Genomic DNA, 20581 nt, shown 5'->3' on the forward strand with positions numbered 1-20581 from the left:
AAAAGTGTGCTGGGCCGAATAGCCTTTCTCTTCTGATCCGAGCATGCCTGAACATCTTTGGTAGTTAAATTTTGAAAGCATACACGTGGGCAGCTATGTTCCAATCGTTTCCAAAGACAGCTGCTTTCGACTTTCGGTTATACCCAATTTATGATGATATCGAGTTAGTAAAACTTTAACCTTTCACATTCTGTAATTTTTCTAACTTTTCTGCTTGTGGAAGACTTGATGAGGTTGTATTCCAAATACAAGAAATAAAAATAAGCCCAAATGCCTTCGTCTGCACATTTCGGAGTTTAATATTGGTTTTGTCAGCGTTCCCCACAGCTGCAGCATAATGTAATGGACGCCTAATACATAATTCACATTGGAACAGTTTGGTCTGATCTCGCGCGTTTATTTACTGAGAGTTGTTGTAATCCACCGGTCATTTTTATTATCACGTACGTGGTTTGGATTCTGCTATCGTTGCACAAGAAGGCAGAGGTAAAAATTGCGCTTAATTTAGGTATTTAGTCCCTGCTTTCAAACGTTCATTCATTTGTAGGTTTGTAGTTTTAGGAGACGGGTTTTGTGTTTTAGAGGGTTTGTTAGGCGGATTTCTGATTGATTGATTGATTGATTGATTGATTGATTGATTGATTGATTGATTGATTGATTGATTGATTGATTGATTGATTGAGTGATTGATTGATTGATTGATTGATTTTTCCCAATGAAATATCGAACATGCCTTCACTCTAGCACATTCCTTCGTCCGCTGTCTTTAGAACAAAAAATGAAGGGAATTGGTCTAATAATTTTCTTTTGCCAACAATAAAGCCATTGCAACAGACCAGATCCCCCAAAAAATTGGTTCATATCCAGCTGTGAACTGGGTTAGACTTGGAGGTTGTGAATGACACCCAGAACGATTACCCATGTGACGTCACTCGAATACGCACACGGGGCTCTAAAAAGAGTGTAACCAGAGGCTCTGGCATCCTATATCTGGGATTCGCCGGGGCAGCGTCGCGAACGCAGAAGCAGCGGCAGAAATAAAACGCAGAAGAGCGTCTTTCCTAGGGTATGAAGGATGGTGGCACAGGCGGCTATGGCACCGTCTCTCTCACTTACTCCCCCTCAGTGTTGTTTTATGTGTCGCCTCTAAAAAGCGCCCTCCACCTCCCAAGACGCTAAATCAAAACCACCACCTGTCTCCCCGTCTCCACTTGTGGGCGTAGCTTAGCCGGCAAGACGACGGGCTCTCGCTTCGCTTCTCTTTGGGACCAAGTTCTATCCCTGGCGGTGCCGGTATTTTGTGTAGGCAGGGTACAGCCAGTAGCCAGTAGTAGACTGACATGTTTTTTTTTTTTGCGTAGCCATGCGAAGCCTTGGAGTTACCTGCTGACGCGGGAACGAAAATTCCCTTCGCTGGTTAGAGGTATACTGACTTGCAGAAGAATACCCGTTTGTTCGTTCCGCATCAATATGGTACGTTGTTGGGGCAAAGTCACGGCTTCCATTATCTGTCGTTTATTTAGGTCAGTTAGCATAACGCTGTGTTCAAACTACCGACGTACCAACCATATCGTGAGTTATGGACGTCAAAAAACGGCGTGTCCCGCAGTGCGGTTGGAGGCGTGAAATGGCGTCAGTCTTGAAAGATATTACGAAGGTTGCGGCAACAGTCTAAACCCGGCCTAAGGTGCCTGTTGAAGTGGCTACGGGCGATGGAACGTAGGCAGATTTTTGCGTAATAACATAACCAAGATCAAAGCCGATAATTTACTTAGATTACGAGATTTACTATGCGCTCAAAGCAAATTTCAGCAAAACCAAGAAGGCTTATTTGCACCATATCCATACAATCTCAACCTTTGACGCTGATTATCAATACCAGTAATAATCTGGGAAAATTGGTATCCTATAGGTATAGACCGGTTCCGCAGCAAAGAATACGCGGACATAAAAAACCAGGCGCACAGCACAATTTCGGGTTTATTTCCCATACATTTGAGTCGTTCTTGTTGTCCAATTGCGCTGACTCGAATTTGGGGTTCCGAATTTCCGTCGAAGTTACCTTGAAGGGGAAATATCCCATTGGTTTAGTTGGTGAGCGTTCAGCTATAGAAAAATGCATAGTTGCTGGGTAGAACATCTTCGGTCTTTAAAATTACTCCAACGCCATAGAAAATTTCAGCCAGCTCATTATGTAAAGTTTGTGTTTTCCGCAATTCCAAATAAGCACGATTTAGTTTTGCTTGTCACACAATTGCGGAATGAGCCTGTGTATAGGTGCGAAATTTTCGCGACCAGAACTCTAGGCAAAATGCCTATTTTTTTCTAGAGTCCATATCAAGCCTATTTTACTTATAAGCATGAACTAAGGGGAATGAAACACTTTAAGCAATTCTTCATTGTGCCTATAAGTGCCTTTTTCCAAGTTTCGGTCTAAAAGGGCTTTTAGCGCCTGAAAGCGCCTGTCTAAGGTTATATATTTCTTTTCGATGTATTTTGCGTCCATTTTCAACTAAAACTGCTCTCGCTTGAGAATTCCAAAACTCTGCGTTCGTCTCATTCTGTTTGTGAGTGGAACCCACCCGCCGTGCCAAACCCGGCCAGACGCGCAAACTCGTGCACGAGCCGCCGTGACTTCTATTGAGGCTACCCCGAGCAACTCAACTAAGCAAACTGAAACTGAAAGGGGCCTGAGCCCATGGACAACGCCGCCAGCTTCACCGCTGGGTGTCAGCGTGAGCTTTTAGTTTTGTGTCATGCTGTCGCACTGTGTTTGAATACCAATAGCCAGAACGTTTGCCGACACGCATTGTTCATTTTTAATGCAAAAAAGCCAAGAAGGAAATCACGCGACACAACCGCGCATGTGCCGCTCAAGGTCAAAGAAGCCGACCAAGAAAACCCGAGTGAACATCTGACACTTGCAGTTTCCGAGGTGACACCATAAACACCTGCATAACTAGCAGCTGATTAAAGGGACATCGCCAGCCGTCAAGAAGAAGGACGTATAGCAAGAATGAAGAATTAGAAAAAAAGATTCTAGAAGGAGCATTCACCCCTTTTTCCGCCTGGTCGCTACAATCGTCATCTGCCGTGTCGGGTAGCTTTTACAATCGTTGAAAATCCAGCTTTTTGGTTAAGTTGGAAATTATTTTGCGTGCTGATTAATTTTGTAATCGGAGTAAAGAGCATAGCTACAGGGTGGCGTCATCCCCAGCAGCTTTTCTGTCCATCAATTCTGCAGTACAGGATGTCTTTGTATTCATCCGGGATTATGGCGCTTTACTGCGCTATCCATAGGATTTATCTCTGTTGGAGATTGTCCTTTTTGGGATTAATCGGGGTTTTCCTCAAGGAGCAGTTACCAATTGTGCATCTTCCTACAGATTGTGTTCTTATCCCCTGGGAACATGGCTAAGGGTGCAAGAGCTTTAAAACACACTTCTGGGCTATTCACAGCAGGGACATCGCAGCCCAGACTTTTCTATACCACGCTACACTTGAGCGTAATTTGGCACATGCGTGTAGCTATTTTTTTTTTGGGCTGAAAGAAATCAGCAGCAGTAAACTTGCGCACCAAACTAAATCAGAATGCTGCGCCTATTTCGGAGGTACCGCACACGTCAACCGCCGTCCCCGAAGGACCCGTTGCTGACAAAGCCATTCCGAATCCAAATCTATCTTGAACATATCACAATAATCTCCTCGATTCTCTGTCTTAATAAACTTTCAACGGTTCTCTGCGGCAACAATTCATATTCCAGATTAAATTAAATCACAGAGCGTTCCAAAGTACAATTATGCTACGCCAACTTTCGTAAACTTTGAGTGTTTTTTTCCCACAAATATCGACTGGAAGGAGGTACAACTTCATGCCGAAAACATTGCCACGAATGGATTTACGTGGTTTTTAAGCCGTTATTTTCTTGCTGAATAACTCAAATTTCACGTAAAGCTGTTAAATAGGCGACTCTTTTATGGCCCCTTTTCATGAAGAAAACAAAATTACTTTCTATAGTAGCCCAATATTTGTTCATTTTTCCTTTTTTTCTATTTTGTTTGTTTTTGTTTCATTTGTTTTGTTCCAAATGGTTTGTTTCAATATTTGTTCCATTTGTAGTGAAGGATTTGTTCTGAAATGCGCCGCTGGAAATGCGCCGCTGAAGTAAAAACAAATTGGGAAATTATGTAAGCCTAAACTAGGAATTCTGACGCCTATTCGTGCCTATTATGGGCGCCTAAAGCCTTGATATTTCATCCATAAAGTTCCGGTCGGTAATCACGACAACCCATCTAATCCGCTTCTTTACAACCAACTGCGTCGCATTTGACCGCTACAAAGGCTCATCATTAGTTTCACATATCGTTAAGCTTTATTCTTGAGATAACTATATTCACAATTAAGAACTGATCGCTGTTCAATGCCGCTTAGTTGGCGCACACACGCTTTCTTTGACGGTAGGCGGAATGGAAAGCGCACACTTTCGCAGTCTGCGCGTAAACCTTGCTCTCTATTTCCTATGCATCTGCACTAGATTTTCGGACTTCCCCTAACGTGGATGGCTTATTATTTATATATTATTTAGTATTCAATTATTCAATTTGCAGGCCCAAAGGCCGAAGCAGGGCCTTTCACTCCACGTGTATATAATCTAAGTTTAAGCAAGACAATGTGCTGCAGAAGTGCTGCAGGAGTGTGTGTGCCGGAAAACTACAGTGTTTCCTGCACGCATTCTCATAAAGAGCTGTGTAGGTACGCTATAATAATCTGGGCAAATTGTAATACACGGTTTTGCTTTATCCTGTACCACCACTCGCGGTAAACACTCATTCTGTGTTTAACACCAGAAATGTTTCGCTTCGCATGATGCCCAGTCGGATAGCGAAGTCACCTATGTCTACAGAGCTATCAGCAATTACGGAGGCACGCATAACTCACTTGTTCGATGACGAAGACGCCGTAATCGATTTGCTGACGAGCAAGCACCCTGTGCAAATTGTAGATGAACACTTTGAGGTGTTCAGCACGGTTGCGGTAGGGTATGAGAATGGCCACCCGATGTCTTGATGTGCACTCTTTCGGCTGGAAGAATCCACCCGTCCTAACATCCGGGAACTCGTCCTCAACGGCTTCGAGTGTGGGGACACTCTTCTTGATTCCAATGTACCCGACTGAACAGAAATAAAGGCAGTGTAAAACAATCCATATAGTGCGTTCTTTCATAACGAACTGAGATAAAACGTCTGCGAACAATGGGGTACGATCTTAAGACATCATACGCAGACAGTTCTACCGAATGCATCTGTAGGTTTTTACTGCGAAGCTGTCTTCCGATAGGTTCTGACTAACATTTCGTGCGTCCATTGAGCTGCATTGACAAAGAAGCGCACGCGCTATTTCAAGAGCTAGTAAGAAATGTTCAGGACTTGTATATATATAATATGGTTATTTTAAAACGTTGAACTGAAATCGGGTGCACACAACACTGTATTATTATGCCGGATTTAATTTCTTGTCCTCATAATTTAATTCACATAAATATTCCAACCGTTAACAAATTCTTGAATGCTGTCAATACAAGGCCCTCTACGAAGGATGTGTGGTTACAAAAAAGGCAGTTTGTCAAAAATTGTTTATCAAAAATAAACCACTTTTAATAACATGAGAAATTCGTTGAAAATAAATATAAGTTGGTAATATGTGTGCGTGTCTTTATTAGATCAATATATTTAGCCACCATACAGAACTGAATATAGTTATACACCAAGAGGTTCGCTGGTCTTCCATTTTCAAGGTATTAGAAGGAATTCTGAATATTTTTGTGTGCATGCGTGTGTGTCACCGTTAGTGTACTTTTAAAAACTCAAATTGCCTCGCAGCAAAACATAACATGTAGACTTAGCGTCATCTAGGGAATCGTGCTTAAGGCCATCTCCAAACATAGTGTCAGCGTCAAAGCCACTTGACGCGCACTTTGCCTGTCATGCTTTTCCTGACGGCAGGGTTTCGCGGAACCAGTCAGCCAATGTTGATTTGATTGATTGTAGGGTTTAACGCGCCGACGCAACGCAGGCGATGAGGCGCGCCGTAGTGGAGGGCTCCGGAATAATTTTGACCACCTGGGGATCTTTAACGTGCGCCGAAATCTCGTACACACGGGCGTTTTTGCTTTTCGCCTCCATCAGAAAAGCGGCCGCCGCGGCCGGGAAACGAACCCGCGACCTCGTGCTCAGCAGCGCAACGCCTTAGCCACTGAGCCACCGCGGCTGGTCCAGCCAATTTTCCTCATCAAAACACATTTATGTGCACTGTATACATGCTAGCTTGTTCGATGAATACAATTTAATATTATACACATGCCTCTACTGAAGTGTCTATACCCAACTGGATTCCGTAAACCACACCCAGGCGTTCACAAAGCTTTACCCGATCACCGTGCCTAAAATTCAAAGCTTTTAGTACACTTCCTCGCAATGGTTTATTTAAAATAACCAGAAGCGTTGCGGTGTTCGATTCAAATATTTCTCCATTAGGCTCCATGGCAAAACGGTAACTGAACGCAAGCAACCCAAATCCAGATTCGCACCTATGTTGCCTGACAAATACAGTGAACAATGCTATAATGCTAAAACAACGCCAATGTTTTAAATGCTGCATAGAACTGCCCATTTTCCGGCACGCACATGATGACATACACGCCTGAGTGAAAACTAGGGAGGCGGCCCTGGCCATCGAAGCTCTGTAGCACAATGCTAACGCCGGAGCTATTGCTACTGTGGTTTTGGGTATAACTCCGCTCATAGTTTCACCACTCTATCCCTCTCCCGTCTTTTACAATAAGTGTTCGATGATGATGATGATTTACGAACAGCTCACCCAAATTTGGCGGTATGAGCGGGCAAAGATTATCGGCCACAGTGTTTGTCCGGTTTCCGTCACTTATGACGTCTTGTGGAACACCTTTTACAAGATGCGTCCCATTTGTCATGAGCGAGCTTTTGTTTTTACTGGCAGTGGAAAAAAGCCCATCCGTGATCCAGGAAATTTTCGGTGAAACAACCTACGTAAAAAAATGAGAAAATATTGTCAAGCAATTATGGGGGTGAATGATATACAAAGGATTCTGACAGTTAACTATAAACATTAAAAGTGCTACAAAATTACTCAGCTCCAATCGGCTCCAAGAGCTAATGAAATTAAACTACTTGTTCGGAGAGTTCCCGCTAGTTTATCTGAAATCACGAACGTCAGAATTCCAAACGATATTCTTCTCCTTGACAGTATAATCCAAACTCTACGAAGGAATGTTTGAAATCCGCCTCAATGGAGCCATAAGGCAACAAAGGAAAGCTGTACAGCTTTCTCAGAAACTTCGAAGTCGAAAAAACTTCGTCCTGGTCTAGGATTATTCTTCATTTTTTCTTCAACGAGTTTTTCTTCGACTGCGAAGTTTCTGAGAAAGCTTTACAGCTTTCCTTTGTTGCCATATGGCTGCATTGAGGCGGATGTCAAACAGTCCTTCGCAGAAACTTACTCTACCTTGGGGATTTCCCCTGAGTCTGGTCGATTAATTCAAGAGCGAATAAGATTCACTTAATTGTGCGGAGTGTTCCACCTCGTTTATTCGAAATAGGCATACATTAGGTTTGACGACACGGACGCCTTACCTCCGTGAATTTTGCAAATGTTGAAACTAAGCACATGGTGAAGACACTTTTGTGAAGCCACCCGTATTTTCCAGTTTGTAAGACGCTTCGACAAACCTTGATGCGATGCAAGAGATGTTACGTGGGTATAGGTGGTTGCGGTTTAATACGAAAGCAGGGAAGGGAAAAAACTGGTGATATTGTTGAATTCAACGAGGAGTTCGCCCTCATACAACCCAGTCCAGATAAGGGAAAGGGGGTTCAAAGGATAGGAAGACAGAAAGAGAGTTAGAAGGAGGTGAGTGGTGTACAGTCTATGTAGTATTCGTCTCGTGGGTATGGGGCGGCCCGAACTTTGGCCTAATCGCACTCATTGAGTGTAACGTCGTCAACCTTATGATAATGATTCCGTCGTGGTGAATAGCCCGTACCCACAAGGGGAACCTGGCCATGGCCAAACCGTCGACTGCGCTCCTCTTAAGTTTATGGGTTGAATGCAAATCTATTCAATTTTCTGAACAGAATATCGGGCCTTTATAAAATAACATGGAGTGCGAAGAAATCGCTGAATTAGATAATTAGGCTACGACACACAATTATTTTGAGGTACGGTGGCACGTGCTTTTTACTGGTCATTATCTTTGGCGCAGTTTCAGGGTGCCCTGGGTTCATACTAAACATAAGCTGTCAGTCCTAACTTTACCCTTTGAGGTCGGACAACGCCAACCCGTAGTTACTGCACGAAGCAACCCTTTTACTTGTTCTAGACGCTTGTGGTATCAGATGTTGTGAGACGTTCAGACGCAAACCTAAAACTAAGCTCTGGCCCATGGCGGCAGCTCGTGTTGTCAGTCTTGTAAAGAGCTGTATACCCACAGTGGGCATGCCCGCTGTAGAGTTTTGAAAAGTGCTTTGTAAAGGGGCCTGTACGCTGTTTTTTCGCGCCATGATTCGTGCTGTGCACAGATAAAGCGTCCGTCAGTCTCTTTTGGAACACTAGCGAAGCATAGTTTATCAGGTAGCCTGGTTAATAATTGACGTGTCTATTTTTGGTTATTTGTGTATTCTTTTTTATGAATTGCTTTAAAATGTTTCTGTCTACTCTTACAGACATGTTTCGCTAACGTTTTGCCTTACTCAAAATATTGTTCACGTGTCCAAACTCTGGATGTTCCTAATGCTTAGGGCATTTAAAACATAAGAAATACATGCTACGTAGTAAGGAAGATCACATACGGCGACTGCTGTTTGCTTGACTGTAGTCACGTCTAACCACCATTCAAGGAGTACGAGAACCACCATGAATACCAGGAACCGTTTGCAAACTTTTCTCCAACGCCAAGCACCGCCTCCAGCGGCAATGTCGAGGTGGTCCTTGATTTCCACAATGGCAGTATGCGCCATTGAGGCCTAAATGTTGTACCGCTTGAATAGGTTCCTTTAGGTCGAGTTCTGCATTTGTTAGTGGCTTGTTCAAGGTAAAGTCAGCTCCATTGCTCTAAATATTATGACCAGTTGATCCCTGAAAGCAAAGTAAAAAATGATAGATTACCGAGCAAATACCGCAGATGTGGCAGAGCGTCAGGCTTCTGTTGTTACGTTTCGGTGAAATGTTATAAATGTTATAGGCACTCACGAACGAGTTTCAACAAATAATAAGGGCTTTCACAAGTACCGTCCAAAACATAAGCAATATTAAAAACGCGAGCCTCAGAAAGTGGTCGCAGTCGATTTGACCAGACCTAACCACGACGAAGCGTGATGTGCATGCCAAAAACCCAAGACCGACGGCCACGTATTGCGTTAGAGAAGAGGGAGGGCATATGTTGAGGAAGAAACTGCGCCGTCACTGTGTGCCCTGAGCAAAAACTAGAAACACGAAAGCATAGTGGCTGCAAAAACGTATTTTGAACCATAGGAAACATAGTTTTTGTTTTCAGTTGGAGAAACGCAAAAATTCAAACACTATTTTAAAGAGAAAGATCGTTAGCACGCGAAGCTTAACCCCATGCAACCCGAGTCAAAATTCAAAAGCCAAACTGCTTAGACTCTGTGGCAATGGCGCAATCAGATAACTTCGGCTTTGCAAATGCGAGGGACCCAGGTCCGACTTCCAGAACGGGAAACGTTTTTTTCTTACTGCGCTTGACGAGCCTTCGCTTGTCATCATCACCGTTTTGTGAAGGCCATGTGAAGGCTCTCCCGCAGTGCGTTCCGGCGTGACGTCCAATTCCATCAGTCAGACATAGGAGGACTCGCTTTAACACAGCCACGTGGAATACGCGCATCACTTTCTTTTAAACGTTTTCTCGCTCTGTCGTGTAAGCAAGGAATACTTAACAAAACGAGAGAAGGATCATGCTTACATACATGCTTTCTAATTTACGATAAAAAATGAAATTCGGAAAAAAGTTATCCCCACATGCTTTTATATGCAATCGTGCCCCTAAAGCGACGCTGAAGCGTATTTGTCAAACATGTGTTTTGTTTCCATTGAATAGACTGGCTCTAATAAACACACTTTTCCTCGTTTATCCCGTCGATAAAGCGTAATGTAGATTAAAAATTTGAAACAAGAAAACACACTATGCCAGATTTGCGGGAGCCGTAAGAACAAATTGTAGTGACGTGTATTCTTCTTGCTTCGACGATTTGTAAGACTGAAGTTCAAACCAGCTTTGGTTTCGGGTCCGTGGTACATATTGCCTGGCACCCGAACTTATCGTTGGTTGGTAATTCTCGATGTCTCAATAATTGGCATACTGCGCTTCTGTCACGTTTTCGGAAGTATAATGGGCCACATAAACCTGCAAGCACCGCTTATAATCGTACCGTTCACTAGCCGAGGCGTACGAAGTGGATGAACGCCCTCAGCGTCATCAAAGATGCTCAACTGCGGGGCGCTTCGCCACCACCTTTGGAGTTAGCCTGGCTCCTCCCTGTGTCGTAAGAGGATTGTTCGCCCGAGGCCGATAGTTAGCTGTTTCGGCACTGTGCCCGCAAGCTGTCGGTGCTTTGTCAACACCGCGCCAACGAGAACTCACCAGCGTGTCAGTGCAGTCTGCACGCAGTCTGCTAACTCGGGCATGGAGTAACGAAAGTTCCAGCCTAAATGGCGAATGCCTTATAGAAAACATTACACAAATAAAAAGAAATGAACTTCAAAAAAAGCACGCGCTATTGGGATTGCCGCGCACTACAACTAGTGCTTCAGACCAGTCGGCCATAATCCCGACGGTGTCGGCGGTGGAAATACGAAGTATAAACGCATAGGCTGTTTGTTTATTTATTTTCTGAGTTCCCAGCAGCTTACAATAGTATTTCTTGAATAACGCGTGTGTTGTAAGCGTCCCCCAAATATCCAAGAATATCTTATGACTTCCTAATGTGTCCCTAAGGCCGAAAAAGCCATCGTGAATGTGAGACCGTGTTCCTGACCCCTCTGCTATTTCACCAAGCAAAAAAAAAAAACTGCTTCCCGTACCTTTTTTTACTGCTTACAATAAAACTTTCAGTTTCTTTTAATTTCTCCTTACCTATATTACCTTCGCTCACTCTTCTCTCGCCTTCAACTGTCCCCAGATTTTATACTACCGTACTAGTCGCACAGGTATATCCAGCTTACATTCAAGTGAAGCGAAACAAGGGAACGGTCGCATGTGCGATTGTGTTGAGCTACTTTGACTTCATAGATTTTGCTAAGCTTGACACAGCCTACAAACTAAAAAATCTAAAGCCACGTGCTGCCGGGCACGAACCTTGTTGTGGCTTATATTTAACTCAGTGAATAAATTGCGACGACCCCCCGCCAGCTGCCGGACTGTTTCTGTGGGAGGGTAGGCGAGGAGCACAGTCAAGCCAAACCCGCTGGGATAAACTTTACACAAAACGATATAGGAAATGGGCAATGAAGATGCACAGAGGAGGGCAGCATTTTTAAATAGAATTTTTTACTAAATAAAGTCGCGTAAACGCACCCGGAGTGGCCGAAACGTGGCCTAGGCACTCCAGACTTCAATTTCAGCAAATAATTCAATAATGTTTACAAGTCACTTCGGCAACCCTTTAAAGAACAAATACATGCATTGAAGTAAAATGAAACTTGGTGCCAAACAATGTACTATATCGGCAACAGTGGAGTTTTATGTTCTGACCATTTTCTGTTTTCCGTTTTTATGGTAACTTAGCTTAGGCCTTAAAGACGAGTCATGGGTTGCAAACTGAATCAATGGTTTCAGCATAGTTAAGTTTTTCAGGGGATGACGTATGGAGGTCCCTCCCATATGTATCCATTTTAGATAGGACTTTCGAATAGCGTACTTGTATGGAAGCCAGTTGGTATTATCCGGTTATTTCGATGGGAGCTCCGGAACCCTGAAGATGTTTTGCTTTGCATTTATCACCAGAACCAAATATATTCTGAGCTAAAAATCACCAGAACCAAATATATTCTGAGCTAAAACTAGTCTTGAAGAATTTACAGAGAACTGAGAAGATCTTGAGGTCCTATGGAATATGTCGCAGGGCTAATCACTGATTTGCCCAAACGAGCGTTGGTTGAACAAGAGTGGTTCTTCGCTTCATCCAAAACATCCCTAAGGTTTCTGAGCCAAGCAGCGCTTCTAACCAGAGTGACACCTATTGAGCATGCTAATCAGACTTCTGGGACGTTTTACCGATGCTTCCGTGTAAAAATGTGTCTCGTTTTCCTTTCCCAGGTCAAAAACTCAGTCCTAAAGAAATCACAAAAAAAAGGGAAACGATGCATTTTTTTTTCAAATCGTAGTTCCGGAAACGAAGTGTACAGTTTAACCTGAATGTAACGAACATCGATGTAACGAATTCCAGGATTTAACGAAGTTTCTCAATTCCGCATTGCCAGCGCCGTTGAAGCCCATTTGTGTTGGCGACATCGATGTAATGAAGGCGTTGCAACGGTAACTTTGATGTAATGAATTGGCTACGCTGACAAGTCATTGTTTTTTGCACTTCCGAGAAATCGGCTTGAGAAACACCCTAATTTAAGAAATTTTGCCCACACCGAAAACTACCGCGCATTTCCATGTGTTAGTGCAGGGTCGATTCGAGACCAAACTTTCTAGATGCTACGCCTGCCTGTCGGCGTGTAGTAGCGCGTCTCCACTGCTATCTGTATCGTCGGTTCGTCGGTGATGAGTTCTGTTGCCAGTAAATGAAAAGTTTTGTCTTTTCAAGACAATCTCGCACTTTTAAATGGTGTCTCCGCCGGCGAGAAATAACGTCGCCGCCCGGTACAGCATCCCAACTAGCACCCTCTCTCCAATTTCGAGTGCGGAAAAGAGCATCAGGCGCCCGTTCATCGCACGTTTGGTCCTTGAAACGCATTAGGGTACCGAAAAGTGTAAAAGGGCAAAGTGTGATGCTAAAGTTACGTTTGTGAATACGGCGTTAAGCGACCTTGCTTGCTTCTTCGGAGTGTCGTGTAGTGGCTAAGCTTGTGGGAAAGCAGCAGAAGCAAATCCCGCAGTTTTTCATTGTGAAATAAATCTTTGAAGGGTGAGTTCACCGTCGAGCATTCTGACTTCGTTTCTGCTTCATTCACGCGAGCCTTAACTCGAAACCTGAATGTAACAAAAGCTGGCATGTAACAAAAACTTGCAAATTTTCGTCAACTCGTTATATCCCGGTTAAACTGTGCTTGCAACAAACGTTATCGTCAGGTGTGGTTTCGTAGATTATTTCACTGTTTTTTTATTTTGTTACGTACGAACCCAAATTGTCTAGAAATCAAAAAAAAAAGATAGGAGCCTCAATGTGGTGAGGGGAATAGGAAGGAAGGTACCCACTATGGCCAGAGGTTTCTCCTACCTGTAAAAACAAGCGCACCTTGCAGGCGGCGGGTGGCAACCACACTGAAAAAGTGTTTGCGACTTAAACCAGTCAAGTGGATCTAAAACTTGTGTATCTGCCTTTCTTGCATATTAAAAATTTCCTCACATTTCCTGCATGGGCCCGAGAAGGGCCTGCAGTATCTGTAAATAAAAAAAATTAAAAAAAAAACACTCCCATAGTAGTGGCTGCAATTTTTTGCGTACCGCAATCCTTCAGTACAACCAATCTGAGGACACACCTAAGCGCTTCGTTTGAGTTATGGATGCGACAGCAATATTGGCCACTTGAATGAGGCAGAGCGTGTTTCGGAATGGGTATCTTGGCATCGGGATTAATGGGCATTGTGCAATCCGTCATTACCCACCAACGCGGCGACATTCCGTTTCCATGGCACTTCAGGTGGGGCCATCCAGTAATACCCCTGCCTCATTGGAACGTTCAATTCAGATTGATGCCAAGCGCGATTGACTTCTTGAGCACGCTCGACACATCACCGCTGCTACACTGCACGTTTCAATCCCGATTGAGAAGTTGCACCATTTCCATTCACGTATGCCAGATGGCGCCAGAAATACATTTCGCGGTCATTGTGTGGCAACTTTGCGCGGTTGTAGTTACACGTAACTACGTAAATGTTATCGGGCGCTTATTAAGCTAAGTTATTTCTTTGGATTTGTGGTATTAGTTGAAGTGTTCAACTTCTTTGTCACTACTCAGATTATTCAGTGGTAAATTGGGTGTTTTTAAATGTATGGTTCAAGCAATGGACTCATCCATAAGCGAAGCGGATAGGTCAAGCTTATAAATCTGGAGAGCGCCCACAAAAAAACTTGCGCGGCTAGCAGTGGTTCAAATTGTATGAGAAAAACACTAGCTATTTCGGCGGGAAATGCGGTGTTCATACCACAAAAATGGCCTATTGGCCACAAGATGAAAAACTGGTCATTGAATACTCGGAATTACACCACATTTTTCAGGGAAGCCACTATAAAAGAAGTAGCTAACAGAAAAGTGGAGTGACAAATAGAGTTAAAAAAAATGCTTAAAATTGATCAAGCGGAATTGCTTGCTCAAATTTACGGCACATGTTATCATGGAAACATTGCCCCGCTGCCTGACGACCTTAAGACGGAGTAAACGTGGTCACATCTCAATTAGAACGACAAGTTAGCGATAATGAGACAATGCTTTGCTTACAGGAGCTGGAGATTTCAAGCCGGTGCAGCCAGGTAGCTGGTTTCTTCGAATTAGCCTCGTATTAGTGACGCATCCGCTAGTATTTATGTGCAGTTAGTAAATCCCAGCGTAAAACATGAAGAGCAGCCTTCCTGACCCAGCAGTCGAAGCACACTGAGTGACAAGACAAACGTGGCAGAGAACGGGAGTGAATATCAGCGGGTACCCTCGTCTCCGAACACTACGTCCTGTGGTAATTGTTTCGTACGGTGTGTGCGTGGCGCTAGAGCACAATCACAATGCGAAAGTAATTAAAACCATGCCACGCAACACAAATACTCGGAAATTTATTACAATGCTGCCAGATGTGCACACGAAGACACAGGTATAGCTGAAGTGACGCCAGCAGCAAATAAGCTCCAAAACAACTCTAAGACAGATGGCTTCGTGGGTGAAAGTTGTTTACCTTTCTTGGTACAAAGCGACTGTTCTGTAGAATTTTTCTCTTTTCTCCCCACCCCTAAACCGATAACAATCCGGCCAACCCGCAAGGTACATGACAATCGCGTATGGCGGAGTACCAGGGCCACTCAGCAGCAACGAAAACGCGAAACAAGACGACATGAATTGCATTTCTGCGCACTGAAACAATTTAAGACACGTGTAGTGTGAAATGTGGGTTATATGTCCTGTTGTACTTCACTGTGGTGCGTCACGGTAAAGTCCACAGTGCATAGTGCTGACCTGCGAAATTGCAACTATCGCGGCCGGTGTGCCTCATTCTTCCCGAACACTCAGAGCTTGCCTTTCGTGGCCGAACCTTCCGAGGTGTCGCAATCATCATGCACTGGATACCCATATTCAGAAATACTAACGGCTTCTTCTGGTTTGCCATCATGCTGAAAATAGGGCAGTACATCAAAACAAAACTCACAAGCCTTCGTTAAATGATCCGCCAACAGTTAGGTTTGTGCAGTGTGCGCTGGAAAGGACGTGCGAAATGCAATTCGTTTTATTGGGAATCAAGCGGTAACTCAGGGTGGGAGTATGTAAATTATTGTCCACATTGTGTCACTGTCGAGAGCGAAATCTTTTAATATTTCTTACTGATGAAGCAGCTCTTTCTTTACGGTACAGGTGGGTACCGACCTGAGATTGTAACAATGGGTTTTGAATGCCACAAAATGTTTCTCTTTCTGGCCTAATGACAGCCATTACCGGTTTACAGGAAGCTTTTTCTATTAGAGAAGACTCCTTTGAACGCAGAACGGAAGAGCAAAGGAGCCTCTGGAAGAAGAAATTTCCGTAAATTTACCAGACCATGTTCCAATTACTTTTGACGGCACCTGTACGTTTAAGTAAACAGGAATACCGTAACCCTCAATATAGGACCGCCTACTCTTAATTTAATTAGACTATTATGTTTCTAACTGCATGAAGATTTTCGAAGAATGTAGCCATTCTTTTGTTTTTCTTTGTTCTGCGATGAATGATTGAAGGTAGTAAAAGTCTATTATCTTTCGCGACTTGGAGTGGCTTCTGAAGCACTTCTGCGATTTGCATAAACAAAGATTCGATTCAGGTGGCTCTTTCTTGGAAAAAGAATTATATGCTTTAGTCAGCGATATTTCCTGATTAATGAGAATGATCTCCGCCCACCTCATGACACGTCGTTCGGTGTCCCACGATTCTTCAAATGTGTCCAACGGAATGGCACTCTGAGCGTTTAATTCAATGTCGCGGGACACTACACCCACAGGGAATATGCCGGACAATGAAAAGGTAACATTTCCGCGATATAAAAACACTCTTAAAATACAAACAAATACGCTAGTGAGCGCTGCTCTCGGTTGTCTCGACTCGTTGAAAAAACAATAGGGGTGTTCTACAAAAAGTCATGCGCTGACGTTAATCGCTTTGAATCGCACATGCCTGACTCGAAGCCGACGTCAACGCTCAGTTCACTCGTGTTCAGCCGTGCCCAGTGCAGATCTTTTGCAAGCAAAGAACACTTTAAACATGACAAGTATGGGAGCTACATGAATGTAGCGTTTTGCATTGCTCGCTACATTTCAACGGACACAGTGGGGTGCGTAAGGGCACAAAAGACGCATTTACTTGAAATATGGGTATACGTCTATCCTGTAGCAGCGACGGCAAATTTACCATCAATATTTCGTCCCAACGATCGGTAATACATGCTAGCAGAAACGCTGCTTGTATTCATTCAAAAAGTGCATATAGATATATACAGAATTAAAAGTTGGCATTCAAGAAAACCTCGCAAAACGAGCCCCTCATTTCCTATATATATATATATATATATATATATATATATATATATATATATATATATATACGAAATCCAGGGAGCAGTTGAAATTTTGAAGATGGTAGAAAACACAAGAAAAGAAAACTTTGAACAACTTTGAAACTTTGAATCGTGCTTTTACCCAGTTCAAAGTTTTCTTTTCTTATATATGTATATATATATATATATATATATATATATATATATATATATATATATATATATATATATATATATGCAGTAAAAGGGAAGACTAAAGGGTAAAAAACATGTATTAACGTTTCGGCTTGGGGCAAGCCTTCGTCAGGTTCTGACGAAGGCTTGCCCCCAGCCGAAACGTTAATACATGTTCGTTCGTTACCCTTTAGTCTTCCCTTTTACTGTACATTTTTACAGGCGCCATTGTACTTTATTCATACGCTATATATATATATATATATATATATATATATATATATATATATATATATATATATATATATATATATATATATATATATATATATATATATATATATATATATATATATATATACACTGGTATAGCGGTGAACCTCGCCGTACCACCCATGTGGTATTGCGAGGTTCACCAAAATTGGTCCAGTTAGGATCTCCTAGTGTCGTATGAAATCACCAATCATAAAACAATTTCGAATATTTGAAGTGCAGGTTTCTTATTTTTACAGCTTTTGCAGGGAGAAATTTTGTCTCGCATTATATTATATTACATTACATTTCAATATATTAAATTACATTATGAGGCAGAGATAATTAGAAGGATAAGAATGGGGTGGAGTGCATAGCAGATATTGTCAGATAATGAATGGCAGCCTACCATTGTCCCTGAAGAGGAAAGTGTGTGCCAGCTGCATGTTTCCGGTACTCACCTACGGGGCAGAAACTTGGAGGCTCACTAAGAGGGTTCAATTTAAATTGAGAACGACTCTGCGGACAATGGAGCGAAAGATGATAGGCGTAACATTAAGGGACAAGAAGAGAGTGGGTCAGGGAAAAAATGCATGTTAAGGACATATTAGTAGAAATTAAGAAGAAATGAACATGGGCAGGGCATGTAATGCGAAGGTAAGATAACTGTTGGTCAGTAAGGGTAACAGATTGGATTCATAGAGAAGGCAAGCGTTGCAGGGGGCGGCAGAAACTTAGATGGGCAGATGAGATCAAGACGTTTGCGGGGATTTCGTCGCAATTTGCGCAGGACCGGGATAATTGGAGAATACTAGGAGGGGCCTTTGCCCTGCAGTGGGCGTAGGTAAGCTGATGATGATGATGATGTATTACGTGAGGGAAATGATACAAGACTGGTACTTCGCAAGGCTTGCTTATAGCTAAGCGACCGAGAAATTTCAACCACTTCTTCACACGGAATCAGCACTTTCAATGCACGCACAATTCCACACAAAAATAAATTCATGCCACATTAAACACCTCGGCGCCCATGTGTCGTCCTCATATTTTGCTCGCGTGAAGTACGGTATTTCAATGCTAAAATTTTTGACTTTTGCGCCATATGTTCAAGGAAAACCTCTGTTTTCCGATATTTCCAAAAAACTAACGAAACCATGTGTGCAAATGAGCATTTCTGAAAAGCCTTTTGTCTTTCGCGACTTGGAGCGGCTTCTGAAACACTAAAGGCCAAAAAATGCCACAAAGAAATATAAAAGGAATTTTCTGCATGTCTATACAGCTGCCGTAGTTCCCAAGTAAAAAAAAATCAAGCACACGTCCGCCAAACTGCGACAATGGTTTAACACGAAGCTTTCTAGTTAGGAATTGCTTGGTTGTCGTCTTAGTTTGGGCGTTGGCGCAAAAAGGCTTTTGGCTTTGAGTGGTTGAACTTTGACTTTAACTCTCACGCAGTCTCGATTTTTGATTGCATTCAGCGTATTTTACTTTTCCCTTCGGCCACTTCATTCCACACGAAAGTTCGCGTTCGAGCATCGTCTTCGTTAGAGGGAGGGGTGCATTATTTTTCTTCCTAATTTTGCCCGCCATGCCTCCTTCACTATATCTAAACTGCTTCGAACGTGTGGGAATGGCGCATATCAGATAGGCGTCGGCTTCATATCGTCAGGGAGCCAGGTTCGATTCCGACCACAGGAATCGTTCTTTCCCTTCATTTCACTCTTGGCCATCATCATCGTCACAGAATGTTGGCTTCCCCACAGAGCGTTTTCAGTGCACTACAGACGACATCAGTAATAGATAGAAAGCTTCGCTTTGAATATCACAAACCCCCCCCCCCCTTCGTCTAACGATGACGATGGTTAAAAATGGAAGCTTTCCGGCTGGGAAAATCAATGGGCGAATTTCTACAGTCAAAGCAGCTGCAATCAAAGCCGAGGGGTGACCGATCGAGGTGGAAACCGCCTAAGAGTCAAAGTCGAAACGTCAACGATTCAAAGCTGAAAGCTGAAAGTCAAAGTCAAAGCTGAAACTCAGACAAAAACATACGAATCCTTCACGAGAAATCTGAGCGCCGGCAACGATCAATGTGCAAATGATCAATGTGAAAACCATTGACGAGAAATCTGAGCGCCCCCTCACCCCACTTTGCCATCATCGTCGATAGAGCATAGTCGTCGTCCAAAATCTAATCTGTCAAAGTCCAAAGCCAAACTCAAGTTTCAAAGCCAACGCCCGCACAACCAACCCTGAGCGACCCGAATCCGGTGATGGCGCAATAGGACAGACGTCAGATTCATAACGCCAGGAACCCAGGATCGATGTCGACCACGGGAAGCGTTTTTCTCTTGCTCCATCATCATCATCATCATCACCACCATCATCATCATCATCATCGCCGTCATCATCATCATCTTGTGCAATCCCATTATGAAAAGCTGTCTTTCCTGCTTGCCTTCTGGTTACGACACCGCCTTCTGTGAGACCGAAAAGGCTTCGCTCTAATAAATTATGAGGTGTTCATTACAGCAAGTTTCTAGCACACCCAACCTACAGCACAGCTTCCCTACGAAAATGATCCTTTTTCCTGCACAGGGGAAACGTGCGTCCGTCTATCGTAGGATACAAAATATTTTCACCCTTCGCCAATTAGCTTCGGTGTTGTGACCATTAGCCGTAATAAATATCAGCACATCTAAATTCATACGGCCAAGTAGCGGCAGCACTTTTCTTACATGAGTTGGAAATCTGAAGCCGGTGTAACGGGGTAGCCAGTTCCTTGTTGACCCAGCGGCGCCTTATTTCCTCACCTGCGGGTAGAAGTTCACTTTTCAGTGGATAAATCCGGACCCAAAACATAAGCAGAAGCCTAGATAAAGTACAAGTTAATGCACGAGCGACAAGGATGAGAACGGGAACTGACAAGGCACAAGAACGCTGTTCTCACATTACCAATGTGCGGGCCATTGATAAGAATAGAAAAGTTCTTGACTGCGTGTCACGTCCGCGCTTCTTTCTAATGTGAACATTTGCAATAAATGCCACATCAAACAAGTACCAAGAAATGTATTTCATCAGGCACAGACATGCACACACCGAGAAATGTTTGATTCCAGGGAAAGCTCGGGGCAAAAAACTTCGGAAGCAGCTGCA

At 43.3% G+C, this 20581-nt stretch overlaps 1 protein-coding gene across 1 annotated transcript in view; it reads right to left on the reverse strand.

Moving 5' to 3' along the window:
- Nucleotides 1-20581, reverse strand: part of LOC144172295 (beta-1,4-N-acetylgalactosaminyltransferase bre-4-like) — an 83976-nt gene that overhangs the window by 14180 nt on the left and 49215 nt on the right. Inside the window, exons 2-6 of the mRNA XM_077701048.1 lie at nt 20164-20238; nt 14716-14868; nt 8884-9169; nt 6878-7061; nt 4940-5172 (exon numbers count right to left, since the gene is read on the reverse strand). Coding sequence (XP_077557174.1) covers nt 4940-5172; nt 6878-7061; nt 8884-9051 — 585 coding nt within the window. The 5' untranslated portion in view covers nt 9052-9169; nt 14716-14868; nt 20164-20238. The remainder of the gene's footprint in view (nt 1-4939; nt 5173-6877; nt 7062-8883; nt 9170-14715; nt 14869-20163; nt 20239-20581) is intronic.

Source organism: Haemaphysalis longicornis, unplaced genomic scaffold (assembly GCF_048455015.1).
Source record: "Haemaphysalis longicornis isolate Haplotype H1 unplaced genomic scaffold, Haemaphysalis longicornis Haplotype H1 scaffold_20, whole genome shotgun sequence".
Taxonomy (NCBI): domain Eukaryota; kingdom Metazoa; phylum Arthropoda; class Arachnida; order Ixodida; family Ixodidae; genus Haemaphysalis; species Haemaphysalis longicornis.